Source organism: Solea senegalensis, linkage group LG6 (assembly GCF_019176455.1).
Source record: "Solea senegalensis isolate Sse05_10M linkage group LG6, IFAPA_SoseM_1, whole genome shotgun sequence".
Lineage (NCBI taxonomy): Eukaryota > Metazoa > Chordata > Actinopteri > Pleuronectiformes > Soleidae > Solea > Solea senegalensis.
The window spans coordinates 9,148,118-9,163,584 of NC_058026.1; the positions used below are offsets into that span (position 1 = coordinate 9,148,118).

General features: G+C 41.6%; 1 protein-coding gene across 2 annotated transcripts in view; it reads right to left on the reverse strand.

The window, feature by feature from the left end:
- Positions 1-15,467, reverse strand: part of rbm20 (RNA binding motif protein 20) — a 49,630-nt gene that overhangs the window by 2,410 nt on the left and 31,753 nt on the right. The window contains exons 2-12 of one of the 2 annotated variants that reach the window (XM_044027392.1): positions 12,578-13,622; positions 11,858-11,922; positions 11,518-11,627; positions 10,571-10,671; positions 4,702-4,848; positions 3,875-4,006; positions 3,716-3,795; positions 2,908-3,616; positions 2,747-2,824; positions 2,053-2,638; positions 770-835 (exon numbers count right to left, since the gene is read on the reverse strand). In XM_044027392.1, the coding sequence (XP_043883327.1) occupies positions 770-835; positions 2,053-2,638; positions 2,747-2,824; positions 2,908-3,616; positions 3,716-3,795; positions 3,875-4,006; positions 4,702-4,848; positions 10,571-10,671; positions 11,518-11,627; positions 11,858-11,922; positions 12,578-13,622 (3,119 nt within the window). Of the gene's footprint in view, positions 1-769; positions 836-2,052; positions 2,639-2,746; positions 2,834-2,907; positions 3,617-3,715; positions 3,796-3,874; positions 4,007-4,701; positions 4,849-10,570; positions 10,672-11,517; positions 11,628-11,857; positions 11,923-12,577; positions 13,623-15,467 lie in introns of both variants that reach the window. The other variant, XM_044027391.1, reaches the window with a different exon arrangement.

The following is a 15,467-nucleotide window of genomic DNA, read 5'->3' on the forward strand; positions in this document are numbered from 1 at the left end:
CACAAAGCCTTATTTACTACATCACTCTACTCTATGTTGGATGAATTCATTCTTTTTCTTTTATTTGGACAAATAAAAAAAGACACATACTGCTTCTGAATGATCAGTGTAATTGTAAAAACAAAAACGACAACAACAACAGCAGGAGTTGCCCCTTCAGTGAGTGTTGTATTTGTCTTGATGGACACATATTGCTCTGGACACACACACATGCACACGCACGGGACATCATACAGCAGAAAATAGCCTCGCAGCTCATGACACACGCAGCTTCTAAGTCTGTGCCGTGGTCTATTGTTGCCATGCGGCATCAGGGCTTATGTAAGGCTTCACACAGCACTGATAGGCCATGTGCTGGGCCATGTCATTCCAGCCCCAATCATAATATAAATACTCATCTCTCTGGGGTTCATTTCACAACCTGCCCACGGAAATGGGTCAGCAAGTGGCCAAGCAATTCCAGTCAATTAGAGTGCTAATGCATCAGGTTGTCAGTGCACTTATTAACGGTGTACATGATAACACTGGACTGAAGACTCCATAAACCTCCACATCCTTGACAATGATTAAATATAGACCAGTCTGCTGGGACACATCCAAACAGAGAAACCTGATTCAATGTGTATCCCTAGTTCTCCTGCAATTGAGAAATTGAATGTAAGCTGATATTTGCGGCACAGCACAGAAGCCACTCGTGTGAACACTCTAACATACTCGGTGATTTTATCTCTGCTAATCTGTAACGGCGGGGAATTGTGTTGACTTTTACCCAAAGGTATGCTGTGTTCACTGACAACCTTTTCTTGTGCACGGGGTGGCGGGGATGCCTCAATCTCTGCAAAAGGAATGAGAAAAGTTAGAAAGGCAATACCACAAAGCACCTGAATATACATATATGTATATATATAAATATACATATATATTATACTTTCCTTATATACTCTTTTTACACTCTGATTTCAATGATCTTAATTAAATATATCTAAAATAATAACAAACTAGTGCTTCTTAATGTTGCTGTATTAAACTCATTTATTTAGGTAGCGGAGAAAAGAAACTACGGATGGGACGACCACTTTTTTTGTGTCTGATACGGATATCAAAAACTCGAGTATCTACCGATACCGATATAAGTCCGACATTTTAGACCATTTATGAAGTACTATGAAGCTGTTAACAACACATTTGTGCTCAGCCATTTCAGACCTAATTCTCCAAATGTGTAATAAATATTGTTGAAATAAACAGCCCAATCATGACTCAACCAAAATGATTGTTCTGTGCTGATTTTTATTTACATTTTTTTACAGTCCCTGCATAGCGAAGCATGCGACAGATATGACTTTTGGATTGTATCAGTTTTTACGGTTTTATCTGTTCGATAACTGCTCTAGTGATTTTGACCAGTATTGGACCGATACCGATTCCCATTCCCTAAAAGAAACCAGCTTCAGAAGACTGAAGCGTGACTCAATGAGGTCTTTGGCCTCAGAAGGTCTGAGGACTAAAACATGAAGTAAAGGTCCAGTGTGTAACATTTAGGGGGGCTTATTGGCGGGTTGTTTAAATGGTAATTTTCAATCATTCAATGTCTACTGCTTTATCCTAAACATGAGGGTCCCGGGGAGCAGGAGCCAATCCCAACTGGCAAAGGGCAAAAGTCGGGTACACCTTGGACAGGTCAACAGTCTATCACAGTGCAAACATACAGATCTGATATTCACCTACGGTCAGTGTCTACACGGGGGCTATGGAGAATGGCCCTCGGTTAGACTTTAGGTCATGAACCTGGACCTTCTTGCCGTGAGGCCTTTTACATGACCAGATTGATCGTATGGAGCGCTGTCTCAACTTACAAATGCAAGGATCACTACAAACATTAAAAGTAACTGCTGTGCTAATGGCTGGAAGATGAATCCACTTTATTTTGTGTCAGAAATGAGAAGCTGATGAATCTGGGTCTTACTGGGTCAAAGCCAATAAAAATCCATACAACAATATTTGTGCAACAGTTGACCATTCGGAGAGAAAATCTGTTTTAGATTTAAATACCTGTTTTAAGAGTTCCATCCTTGCGTTGTACTCCGTTAGTGATTGTTTTTGTGACCTGTCCTATGTCCTGCGTCTTGCTGTCCTCTGACACTGTCATGTGATTTTCCATTGGCTCTTCTAAGGGCTCAGTGTTGGGAACTTTATCCTCCAAACATGTCTCCTCCAGTGCGGCCTTGAACTCGTCACTGGGGAAGTCACTGAGGTTAGTGACTGGCAGCTCAGGAGCCACTTGACCTGGTATTTCCTGTTCTTTGGGACAGCTCGCAAGTAAAACATTCTCCTCTTTCTCTGCGTCGTGTGTTTCCGCCTGATCAGCAGCTTCCCCACAAGTCTGCTCCTGGTTTGATTTCTGGTTCATCTCCTGCACCTCTGAGGATGAGGTGGACATGGATATGTGCTTCTCTACTGCTTCTTCCTCTACAGTCTCTTTGGGGCTCTCTTTTGCGTACTCATCCAGCTCAGGAAGATCTGGCTCAATAATGGAATCATCTTCTCCTCCCACTTCATCAACAGTGACCAGTTCCTCCATGTTCTTTGGATACCAGCAGTCCTCATCAGTCTCAACTCCACTTTCCCGCTCTTTCTCCTGGGAAAAGGAATCAAGAATAGAGCAGTGATGTGGTTGGTTTAAACGTGTTTCCTGTTACCTGTGGGTTTAATTCAAGGACTGGGAGGTGTTTGGATGGTTACTCACGGTCTCTTTTTCTTGAACACGTTCAGTAGCCTCTTTTGGTTTATTGTCCTGCTGCGGTGAAACAGATTTTTCTTTCACCTGGCCATCCTGAGAAAATAACTGACTGAGTTGCCAGAAGAAAGTATGAATCCAACAATAATGAACATTGAAACGTTACTCACCGTGTTTTCAGTGGTCTTTTCCCTGTCATGTTTTTCTGCAGTGTGCCTCCTGCTTGTCTTTTTGCTCCTGCCCCTGCCTGGTGAGCTCTGCCTTTTTTCCTCCGGTGTTCTGCGAAGTGGCTCCTCACTCGTGGCAAACTCCGAATGTCTTGACCTTCCGTGATAGTCTCCACCATCTCTTCTCTTGGGCTTTGTGTCGTGCCTTTGGTATGGAGGCCTGGGCGGCTTCTCTGACTTGTGCATTTGTTCTTTCATGTAGAAGTCGTCCTCCATGTTCCTGTATGAGTTGAAGGACGCGCCTTGGGGGCTGCCTCGTGGGTGCCAGTCTCTGTTGCTCCTCATCGCTTCACCTCCTCCGCTGCCCCCTCCTCGCTCATCTGCGGATCGTGAGCTGATATGATCCAAGGACTTCTGATAGGCCTTCCGACGGTCGGCCGCTCGTCCATTTGACCGATCATCGTCCAAGCTTCCCCCATTTCTCCATAAGTCATCCCTCTCTCTTTCATCCTCACCTCTTCTCAGGTGAGATGATGACCAATCCCAAGTGCCCCGACACGGGCCAAGGCCATTACTGCTTCTCTCTGGACCCCTGCATGTTGCACTCTGGGGGCTGTGGGCTGAGCTGCATGATGTAAAACTGGGACTGTGCGAATGAGGGCTCAGGGAGCGGCTGATGGGGCTGCGAGAGCGAGCTCTCTCTGGTACGTAGCTGCAGAAAGATGATTAGTAGATTATAGAGTTTCAAAGTGTGCAGAAAACACAAAAATATCCTTCTTGGACGGAATTTGGGAACGCGAAGTTGCCTTACTGCTCAGGTTCATGCATGTCATCTCGTTCCCGCTGAGAAGCGATATTCTGGATGATGGACTGAACATCTTTGCCTGGTTTCTAAACAGAAAAAAAAACATAACATTTTAATAAAATGAAAACAGAAATCTGATGTTTACTTTATTCTGTTCGGTCTTACCTTCAGTTGTAGCTCCTTGTACCTCTTTGACATTCGTATGAGCAGCTTCTGATTGTTAATCATCGCTGGAGTAAGTTGGTAGTATTGAACCATGGCCTGAGCTGCTTCAATATACGCCATCTCCAGAAATGCCTGGTGAAAGACCAAAAATGCTCTGTAAACAGGAGTCAACTCCTGACAGTTTTATGGTCTTTGCGGCAGTTACGTGCGTCTCAGATGTCAGACTGGATTCATCCGCATCTTTGAAAACCAAATCATCATATGGCATCACATCATCAATAACAGTCCCCGTAAACAAATAACATCAATTACTGTGAATACTAAAATTTGATAGGGGGGATATTAATGGTGTACTTTAGGTTTGATAAATGAGACCTCGGAGCCAGAGTGACTCCACCCCTGCAGTGGTAGTTAAATTGTAAATCAGTAAATTATGACACGGCACATGATATCAAATATCAGTTGCGGCTGAAAATATTGTTAATCATAAAAATCACACTGATACATTGATGATTTGCATTTTGATGCATTTCTGTGCAAACACACTGATTTTCAGTATCATGTCATCTTTATAAAATCCAATGCTATGCTAGTAAATTTTATCTTTGGACATTTGAGTATAGAGGCAAGCAAGCAACTTGTGTTGACATTCAATACACTGGCTTGGCATTATAAAAAAAACTCCCTTAAATATTCTGGTCACATTTCACACACTTAACAAGCTGTCACTGATGGTCAAAGTCCACCGACATCGTTTGAAACGCGTGGCAAGTGGCTTCTAAACAACTTCACTGATAAATAAGGACAAAATAACAACGCGCGTATACCTGATGAGTCGAGCGCATGAGGATGTAGTTGGTGACTTTGCCAAAGGGAAGTCCGAGGTTGATGACGTCATTTTCTGTGCAGCTGCCTTCAGGGAGGTTACAGATGTGAATCACTCGCCCTATGGTTGCTTTTCTGGGTGGAAATGGCTACAAGAAAAGAGAAAATGACAAACTTGAGCAACTATGGCCATTACAGAACATAATGTTTTGTCCTCCCCTTCTCTCCACTTTGAGGCTAACAGCACAAAAAAGTGTTTGTGTGCTCTTAATAATCCGTGTGGCACATTAGAGTCAAGCATATTGTAAGAAAGTAGTCAAACTTCAGTGTAACACTATCACAGAGGATGTCGTGTCATTCGCCCTCCTTTAGACAGCCCAGCTCACTGTGCATCTATTAATATTCCCGTGGCCGTGGTGCAGCAGTGATAGTGAAAGTTCTCTTGTTTGGACTAAGAGACTTGTCAGGGGACGGACCCCGTGCAATTACACACATTTGCCAAGTACAGTGACCGGCAATGCTCAACATTTATCAGTCACCCTTTCTATTTTAATGAGAGAACAGATGAGTAATGCGGGTACGAGAAATCTATTTTTCAAAGATAGACAGGAGGCGGCAGAGATACAGAACGGAGGTGAAAGTAACAACATCTGCTTTGGTTTTAGATATTGTAAGACACATGTTACCAAGCAAAATGTCCAGACACGCGACAAAGCTGCATTATACACACTCAACGGCCACTTTATTAGGTACACCTATTCTGGTGCTTGTTTACAATAATATTTTAGAGTATTTCATTTCATATGTGCTGAAAATTCCACACACAACCATCTGGTTTACAGAGAGCAGTCAGAAAACATTCAGTCAACACTTGATGCCAGAGGTCAAATGGTTTAAATTGACAGGAAGGCGAACAGACAACTCAAATAACCATTTAAGGTACGCAGAGGACCATCTCTGAACACAGCAGCAGAATACCTCACCGGGTGTCATTCATGACACTTTATTATTATACTTTATTGTCCTGTGTAACTATGAGTGTTCATATTTTATCACAGCCTTGAGAAAACACAAATAATTAATATAGCTGCTGTATATTCTTTATTGATTAAACCAGCCGCCGAACACAGTGTTAATGTCGTTAAACGTGTCTTTAGCAAGCGGTCGTAAACTCGGCTTATTATTTCACGTGGTCTCGTTGGCACGGCCATTTTGCTGCAGCTGCACTTTTCCCAGTGGCCCTCCTCCTCTTCCTGATTCTTGGGCTGACAGAGCTGATGGACAGTCCCATATGCAGGACAGACAGGGGGTCCTAAGTCCACCTTGGACCAGCAGCCACAGCCTCTGTTTTTACAGGGAATTTGTTCGGGGAAAGTCCAACACTAACATATGCTTCACACTTTGTCCAATAGCCAAAGAGTGTCGATGATATAAAGGGACTCAAGGTCACTCAGCTGTAACTGTATCAGTATTTAATGAAGCTCTTATCACAAATAAATATAAATAACGTGTTTCTGTGACACAAAATTCTGATTTACAGTTGGAGACCGGAATGGTCAAGTAGTTAAAGAACTCAAACTTTGATTTGGATTCCTTTACGAGTCAGATTATGGGACAGTAATTCCTGTTCCTTTTACAAGCCTGGACAATGTCACTTTCCAAATGAGCCAGATTGCAGGACGTGCCCAACTTAATGGTTTCTGAGGAGCCATTAACAACTTCAGATCCAAGCATGATAATTGCTTGAACAGCACCGCCACCACAATATGCAAAGGTTAAAATGGGTCGGGCTCAATAAACAGATCCAGGAATAGACTGTTTATGCCCTTGGAATATAAGAGAGAGCAAGAACCTTGTTTTCTGCATTCACTGACATCTGACCCATTAAATGTGCAGGCACTCTCACCACAGCACTGATATCCAGTGTTGTAATGTACAAAGTACAAATACGAGGTACTACTTACTGTACTCAAGTACAAAATTCACATATCTGTACTTTGTATTTCTAGCAACTTTTACTTTTACTCCAGTACATTTCCTCTAACTATCTTTGTTACTCTGTATTTACTATAGCACTATTCTAGTCTTGATGAGCTGAGTTACACTGTAGTGTTGCCATTCACCCATTCACACATCTTTCATACCCATTCACACGCTGCAACATGCGGTTAAGTGTCTTGCTCAAGGACACATAGAGCCAGGAATTTAACCCACAACCGTCCAGTTGCCCTACCACTGAGCCACTTTTTACTTTTACTTCAGTACATTTTGTATCAGAAAATTACTTTTGACAGTACAATAAATGTCATATACTTTAAGACTTTTACTTAAGTAATATTATGAAAAGTGACTTCAACTTCTACCAAAGTCATTTTCTGGGTAAGATACTTGTACTTTTACTCGTCTCCCTTTTAGGTACTTTATACAAGACTGTTAATATCACATCACACATACATTACCAGCACCTCCTTTAATGGTGGACTGTTTATTGATTATTGAAAAAAGTTTAAAAACTGCATGACGCAAAGGAAGAAAGAGAAAATAGTGATAATAGTACTAAACACACAGCATGTGGGGTCTCTCAATCGAAAAACGATAACAAAAAACATATTTTAAAGCAGAAATGTTACACGTCCGATATTGGTGAAGTAAGTCAGCTCCAAAAAAACACCAACAAGACAGTTTTTCGAGTTGGATTTCTCAACTGTCCATCAGAAAATTCACGCCCACAGACGACAGGCAACAAGGATGATTGCTTTCCCAGCCTCGGTGTGTTCATCCATGTGTGTTGTCAGTGAAAACCTCACACTCTCATCACCGTGACCTGGTGAACTGTAGGGCCAAAAGGTGTAAAGGATAACAACGGTTTCACGTGGTGCCTCCTTGTTTTCCCTGACAGCGTGCTGACGGATCCCAGCTGGAATCCGTCCCGACGACTTGTCTGTTTATTTGTACAAAGCACCCTCCGTGTTGGAGGATCCCGACGGATGGTCAGTTGGGTTTCACAGTTTTTTCCCCACGTTCCTACACTAAGTGCTCACACACCGAGCCCTCAGATTATTTTACAGCCTCGCACCAGTGTGAAATGTTACACCGCGGTGTGGGGGTGGCTGTAACCCAAGGTCTGCGGGTCTGTGCCCCTTTCAACCATTAGCTGTAATCCTGTGTTGATCTCTGTTTGAGTTTAGTTTTCTTATGAAGCTACTGGGTTACTCAAAAGCTGGACCTCTGACACTGCAGTCCAGACTAATGAACATATGCGTATGTGCAAAAATATGTATGCGTGTGTGTGTGTGTGTGTGCGTGTGCTTTGGCTCGTGTGTAAGCTTCTATGTTCAGGTTACAGTGACATTGCTGGTTTTTCTTTGCTTTGATTCTAATTGAAATGTCGAAGTTGCCTTTTTTTTGACGGTTTAGTGATCATGTGTACACACACAGTACACCAATAAAACAGTAAAATTGACATCGCATATGTTCACACACACACACACACACACACACACACGTGTGCATGAGCACATGTGCTCTGCTCATCACAGGGACTTGAAACAATAAAACCGCACCTGTTCTGCTTCGACAGGGGTGTGTTGAACATTAGCTCATGTAGCACAGCCTATAAATATTTTCCCACCGGTGGCATAAATCCCTTCGTTAATGACAGAACAATGAGGCACATGCCCCTCCACATCACGAGTTCGGGTTCCTGTTGATTAATTTCTCCACATAAAACATGAATCATATTCACGCGACGGTAGCGTCCGCAGGAACGCAAGAATGAATGCAATTAAGCAACACACCCACCCACACACATACATATATATATACAGTATACATGTATATATATATATATATATATATATCATTCTTTATTCTACTTGTATCGACTCAACAACTCCCTCTTTCCCACTGCCATCAGACTCCTAAACAGCTGATAGGAGTTCTAATAATGGACATATATCACCTACCTCATGACTATTTTGCACATTAAGTTTCTTTCACTTAGTAATTGTCATGTTTCATAGTTCATTGTACTGTATATAACAGATGTCTATTGCTATTGCATAATTTTGTTGCTTTAACTATCTGTCTATTTCTTTGACGCTCAACTCGGCATTTGTTTGGACAGCAAGAAAGAATTTCATTGCACAGAGAAACGTATTTTTCTTACTGTACATGTGACAATAAACTCTTTGAATCTTTTGTAGAGCAGAGCACCTGTAGCACAATTCATGTAATAAATGATAGCTTCGTTAAAGAGTCAGTGCTCTTTGTAGAGACACGCGATGCCACGTATGCAGTGTCTGGAGTTTTTCAATTTTGAATTGAAACTTTGAGAAGTTTAGTGGGTGTGTACAGTATGTGTCTGTGTCTGTTCCAGCATTGTGTCTGTGTCACTGTGTGCTGAGTGTTGAAAGTGTGCTGGGCACCAGACTGGACCTTCCTCACGACTAATTTCTTACACCTCACTCATCACAGTGCCTTTCAATAGACCTTTCTGCTTGATGGATGCTTATCAACAGCTGCTGATTTTGCGGCCTTGTTCGAGAGCCAAAGCTTCTGCGCATGCACTATATCATACACTATAATCATACAATCTCTGGAGCAGATGCTCTTTTTTTTTTTTGTTACCGATAAACTCTCGTAATCAAGTGATGCAAATGATTGTTGTTCTTTTTTAACATATGGTAGCCTATATTTAAAGTTTCAGGTTTACGTTAACTGAAATAAAATTAAACTAAAACAAACAAAAAACAACCGCTAACTAACTGAAACTAAATTGTGTTTATAAAACTAAGTCATATTGTAGTAAAAATGTACTTAGTTTCCATCTTATTTAATTAATTTCATACAAAGTCCTTTTTGGGTTCATATGAAGTGAATTTCTTTTTCCTCTGCCAGCAATTTTGAAAGGTTGTATTTTCATTCATAATAAAATGTTTTCAATTTGTTTTTGTTTACAATTCAAGTCAAACATAACTTGCACGAGCTCCTGAGACTCCTGGCTCACAAACAATATGATGTGTCTCATGAGGGTTATTTATTATTATTTATGTTATGTCCATGTGTGTCTTTAGTCTGTTGGTTATATTATTTTTACCTAACTGCATCCAACCTCAGCACTATGATGCACGTTTTCTTGTAGACTGGTTGATTCAGGGATGGTTGTCCTAATAAAACCTTTAAAATAAAAACTAATAAACTAATAAAACCTAAACTAAAACTAAGCATTTACAAAAAATAAAAACGAATAAAAGGTAGCAAAAACGCTCTAAAAACGATGTAAAACAAACTCATATTCAAAACAAAAAGTCTTAACTAAATAAAAACTAAAACTAATGAAAAATCCAAATCTCTTATAACGTTGGTGTGATGTCAAAGGAGCATCTCCTCATGTCCACAGCTAAGTTTCAGTTTCTAAAATCCTACGGTACGGATCCACACCCTGCAGCCTGAATCTCATCCAGGGACTGGTTAATCATTAAGAGGGATTTGTGCAGAATCTCACCACATAGTTTCAATCCAATATTTAATGACATAGCTCAGTGGAAAAGATTTGTCAAGCCCAGACAAAGCCTGCTGTCAGGCCCCAGGAGCCATCAACAAAAGGATCAAGGGGGATCTGGATCCATTTATTACACAACAAACCTTTACACCGAGTGACTATTCACCTTCTATTATTGTTCCCGTCGCAGAGCATCAAACTATTTCGAGATACATTGAAGAAATGCAGAATACAGAAGAAGCCCAGTGTAAATGGAATAACATGAAAGGGGTCAATGTCTTCTTCAAGTATAATGTCAATTGCTCACATAGTGGTTTACGAGTCGAACTCTAATAACTGTCAGATGAAAACCCAAACATTTGTCTGACCTTTGACTCGGGCTGGGGTGAGGCGAATCCTGCGTCTGACATCGGATAAGTCTTCATCGCTGCAGCTGGTAAGTATGATGCACTGACTCCCGAGGAAACATCTGTGGAAACGATGAGACATTTAGATATGAAGTGACCTTCGTGCAGTGGACGACAAGTTGACGTCATAGACTATTATTACTATTATTTTTGTACTGTGACGTGAACGTGAACTCAATTGGTTTGATGTTGAAAATAGACAATTGTAAAACTCTCCCTGCAAAGGTGTATTTAGAGTTTATCCAAACTCCTGAGACTTTAAATATGTAAATGATTGTTATTTTTACAGTGTGCATTAGTAATAACATTGTTTTTCGTTGTTGACCACTTGGACACACTTCACATTTAATAAGACAATCGCTAAATGTAACAACTCTTTTAATCAATACAATGCCGCTTAAAAGACCATTTCCATGTGAGTAATAGTGTTACACATGTAAAAGAAAAGAAAGGAAAAGAAAAAAGGTTTCTTTGCCGCCTGGACCACCCACACGTGGTGTAACTTTAAGTACTTACACATAAGGGAATCCATGAGGGACGTGTAACACAGTGAACAGACACGATCGCTGTGATACAGAACAGGTGCCGTTTGTTGTTGATGTGACAGAACTCGTTAACTCCGTGGGTTTACGGTCTGTAACGTGTGCACCGACAACTCATAAAGCGCTCGCAAGTACACATTTACATTTGTGTTCGTGTCCAAACATTTAAATCCCACGTAATAAATCAACGTATCGAAATACACCGTGTCAAGCTGCAGCCTCATAAGCTCACATATCTCTAAAAATACTCTCTGTCATTCACCATCTATAACTCTGCTTCACCTTCTTCCAGCAATCAGAAACAAAGACATGAGTCGGAAAGGGACTCTTCATCGTTCATCGTTGGTAATTAAAGGGTTGTCCTACCTTGACTCGCAGCAGAGTAGACCATCGAGTTCGTCCCTGCGGGGTTTAGACCTCCATCAGAAGGTCTGCCAACAGTGTAGTGAACAGCTCCAGCTGATACCCCGGCCGAGCTGCAACAATCATAGGAGTCTGATTTTAGCTGCCTCTCCCCTGCCTTGCTCGCTCATATCTTGTGACAGAGCTCACATTCACAGAAACATTAAGACAGCTGTACGTTGAGCTAAGCCAGAGGAAAATAAAACGCTTCCATGAAATGATTGACTTTTAATAACCAGCAAATACAGAAGGAATTGTTTTAAGTCAGTAGCTTTGTGAATGTCGGGAAGGGAATATGTCTCACCTTTCATTTGAGTACAACGTTCGATTCTGCAGGTGCAGCTTTCCCTTCACGTGCTGGTCCCAGTCCTAAACATGCATGTGCACAAAGACACAGAGTAACCAAAGTGACATCCAACCCCTTTTGGATTACTTAGTGACCACCCGTCATATCAATCACACAGCATATAGGCTGAGAAATGATCTGTACATAAAGCTGCAGAAAGACTAATCAAGAACCTTAAATCATTTAACTCAGTCTCAGTCAACACAAGTGATGTCTGGATGAGCGCACACTCTCATGTTCATCTCATCTAAAAGGACAGGAGGACATGTCTTAAGTGAAAGCCATAAAACTAAATTCTGATGCTAGAACACTTGAGAAAGCAAAGTTGGAGAAGGCAGTTGGAACATTATGGATGCCAAGTAAAGTAAAGTCTGTAAAACACCAAGAGCAAAAAAATGAGCTGACAAATGTCAAACGTGTGATGAATGACCACGTTAACTCTAGAAAGTCACGTTACTGTAACTGAGTAGGTTTTCTTGTGTACTTGTACTTTTTAAAGTCATTTTTAAATGGAAACACACTTTGACTGATACATTATGTGTTTACATATTTTTTCATTTTGTCAACCTTTTACATTTTTATACATTTGTACACTTTTACTTGTGTACAATAGTACTCTTTCCCCCTCTGAAAGCAAGCGCACATTTCCTGCAGGTTGTGACTGATCTGTTCACTCACCTTGAGGTTGTAGACCTTCTTGTCACAGATGCTACACTGGTGTGGCAGCTGAGTGGGTGTAACAGCATGGTAGTCATTGACTTGATAAGGTTGAAGTATCCTGGCACCTGAGGACTGGGTTTCCTCTCCTCCATGCAGGTTCTGGTAGCCCCCAAATCCCTGCGTGCCACCTAAACTCAGAGAGGAAACCCCGCCACTGTGATTGAACTTCGGCTCAGAGGTCGGCTCCTCTGGGTTATACAGTTCAGTCCGGGACCGACTGGGCTGCCCAGCTGCTGTCCACATAGTGGCCGTATTCGAAGCCATATCCACCTTCCCGGTGTGACTCATGCTAACAGGTGTTTTCCATTGTTCCTTGTGGCCAGCGGAGTTATAAACATGCATGTTATGCTCATTGACACCGAGTCCAGTTTGTTGCCCCTGCATTTCCTGCCCGTAGAAATCTCTCTGGAAACCAACATTGGTCATGTTTTTGGCCTGAGCGTTGATCACTGTGTACTGTCCATCACCAGCTGTGGCTGATGCTCCTGTAACTACACTGTACTGATGACGCCTGTCCGTGTCAGAAGGGTACGCTGACCCGGACTTTGTACCGTACTCCACACCCTGTTGGCCCACTGATCCTCCCCCGCCAGGATGGTTTAGTCTCACATTCTCTGGGTTTTGGTGGAACCCTGCACCTACCAACGCTCCCAGGGCTGAATTCGAAGCGGGGAAACCAAGAATGTGGGGGAAGGCATTCTGTGGATTCCCAACCATAGTTGAACTCCGCAGCTGATTGAAAAGTGGTTGGGACATTGTGACATTGGACAGAACCTGATTGAGAACACTGGCTGCAGTGGCTGAGCTACCCCCCTGAGCCTGAGCCAGTTTGAGGCGATGGAGGGTGAGCTGTGCCTGGAGCTGAGCGAGCTGGAGACTGGCCGGAGTCAAGAGGAGCTGCTGGTTCTGCTGCTGAGACTCCACGGACTGCACACCGCCCGGCAACTGGCCACCCACCTGGAGGCCTTTCTTATCAGTTCCATCCACAGGAACTGCACTGATGCTGGAACGAAAACACAAAACAAAAATGTTTTTACAGACAAAAGAGCCAGGTTGGGTGCATTCATCTGCTGCTGCATGTAGGATTAACAAAGGGAAGTAATCTATAGGCTTGGATGACTTACACAGGAAGTTTTTTTACTGAATTATGATGAAAGCAGCAAAGAACAAGCAAATGTTCAGTATTATAATTTTGCACCAACAACATCTTACATCTTAATGTTTGTTTCGTTTTACGGATGTTTTGGTAGGTCCATTAAAGACATGAAGTCTATGAAGTCCAAACTCAGACATCAGTTTGGCATAAACAGACATAAGCAAATGTACCACGGACTGACCACAGCAATACGAGAAGTTTTACATTCAGATTTAGCACAAACACCATTCCAATTCAGTTTCACCACAGTGGAGCGGTTGCAGCATCTCTATCACAGATGTGTCATTTGTCAGGAACAAAGTAACGTAAAAAGCTCAGCCTTTGACATGAAGCGGACAGCTGTGCGCCGCATGATTCAGATATTAAAATTTCACACCCACTTCACTGTACTGACACACCAGCTTCCTACAACACAAACAGCTGAAACAGAGCCACTGGTGCTGTGACCCTGTGTGACTGCTCTGTCCTGTCCTCAATTTCCGATGAATGTGCTCACATGGTGTCTAAACTTAGTAGACTCAACATCATCTATGTTAAGCACCTGACGCTCCCGTATCCAACCGCTGCTGCTCCCGACCCGACAGAAAGGTGACGGGGGGGCGATCAGGTAATGCACGGTGAAATTCAACAGCGTTCAGTGCAGTGGAATCTTGAGTGAGATTATCGCCTCCATGCTTTCATTCCTCCGTGCTCCCACTGAGCTACAGCTTAGACGGCTGTACAAACAAAACAGTACAAAATGTCTGGTTCCATTTCAGTCGATTCACTGTTTCACGTTCAAACTAAATCAAATAATGCAACATTTTTTATGGAGAGATGATAAATGATGAATTCTCTTATCCACCTCTTATCCAACATTGTTACATGGACTTTATTACACATTTATAGCTTAACTTTATTACGTACAGATAATGTTTTCGTTTTGCTGCTTTACAACAGTAACTGTGTTTGTTTTTATGGTTCAAGTGTATATTATATATCTATACTGTATATAGATATATATGGATATATAATTATTAATTGTGCATAAACTGCAGGTTTTATAAAGAATATTATGATTTGTAATTCTAAATCTAGTAAAGCCATATAATATAACACATATTATTTTTAATTTTGACACTTTGGCCCTACTAATCTGAGACATAACAGATGCAGTTGTATCCTAATTTACTTCTGTCATCTAAATTATTATTTCTTTCAAAACAGAGAGCACATTAAAGTCATATTTCAAGTATATGTCAGTGATTCAAAACTAAAGTCTGTCTGATAGTCATTTTAAAATAGTTTGTACTGTAAATGGTCTATTAAAAATGAATAAATATTGATAAAAAACATTTACTTCTAAGTATCAGATCGGTCAATTTGTACATTTTATGTATTGTATTTGTAATAAATCGGAAAGCAGCAGGTTAAAACCTGTACTCTCATGCCACAGTTATAACTTTAACACATGTAACAATATGACAATATGACAATTCTTAGTGTTGTTGCTGATTTTACCCCGACCCCGAGTGAACGAGTGTTGATACAGCCCCCCACCCCCATCCAACCTACAGTATGAGTCAGAGCTATAAATACCAGCGTTGCACCCATCATACCGAGACACTGGTTCCTCACTTGACTAATATGGACTTGTGGGCCGCTGGCAGACGATGCAAAACACTTCAGACCAATCCTGCGGTGGTGATAGGG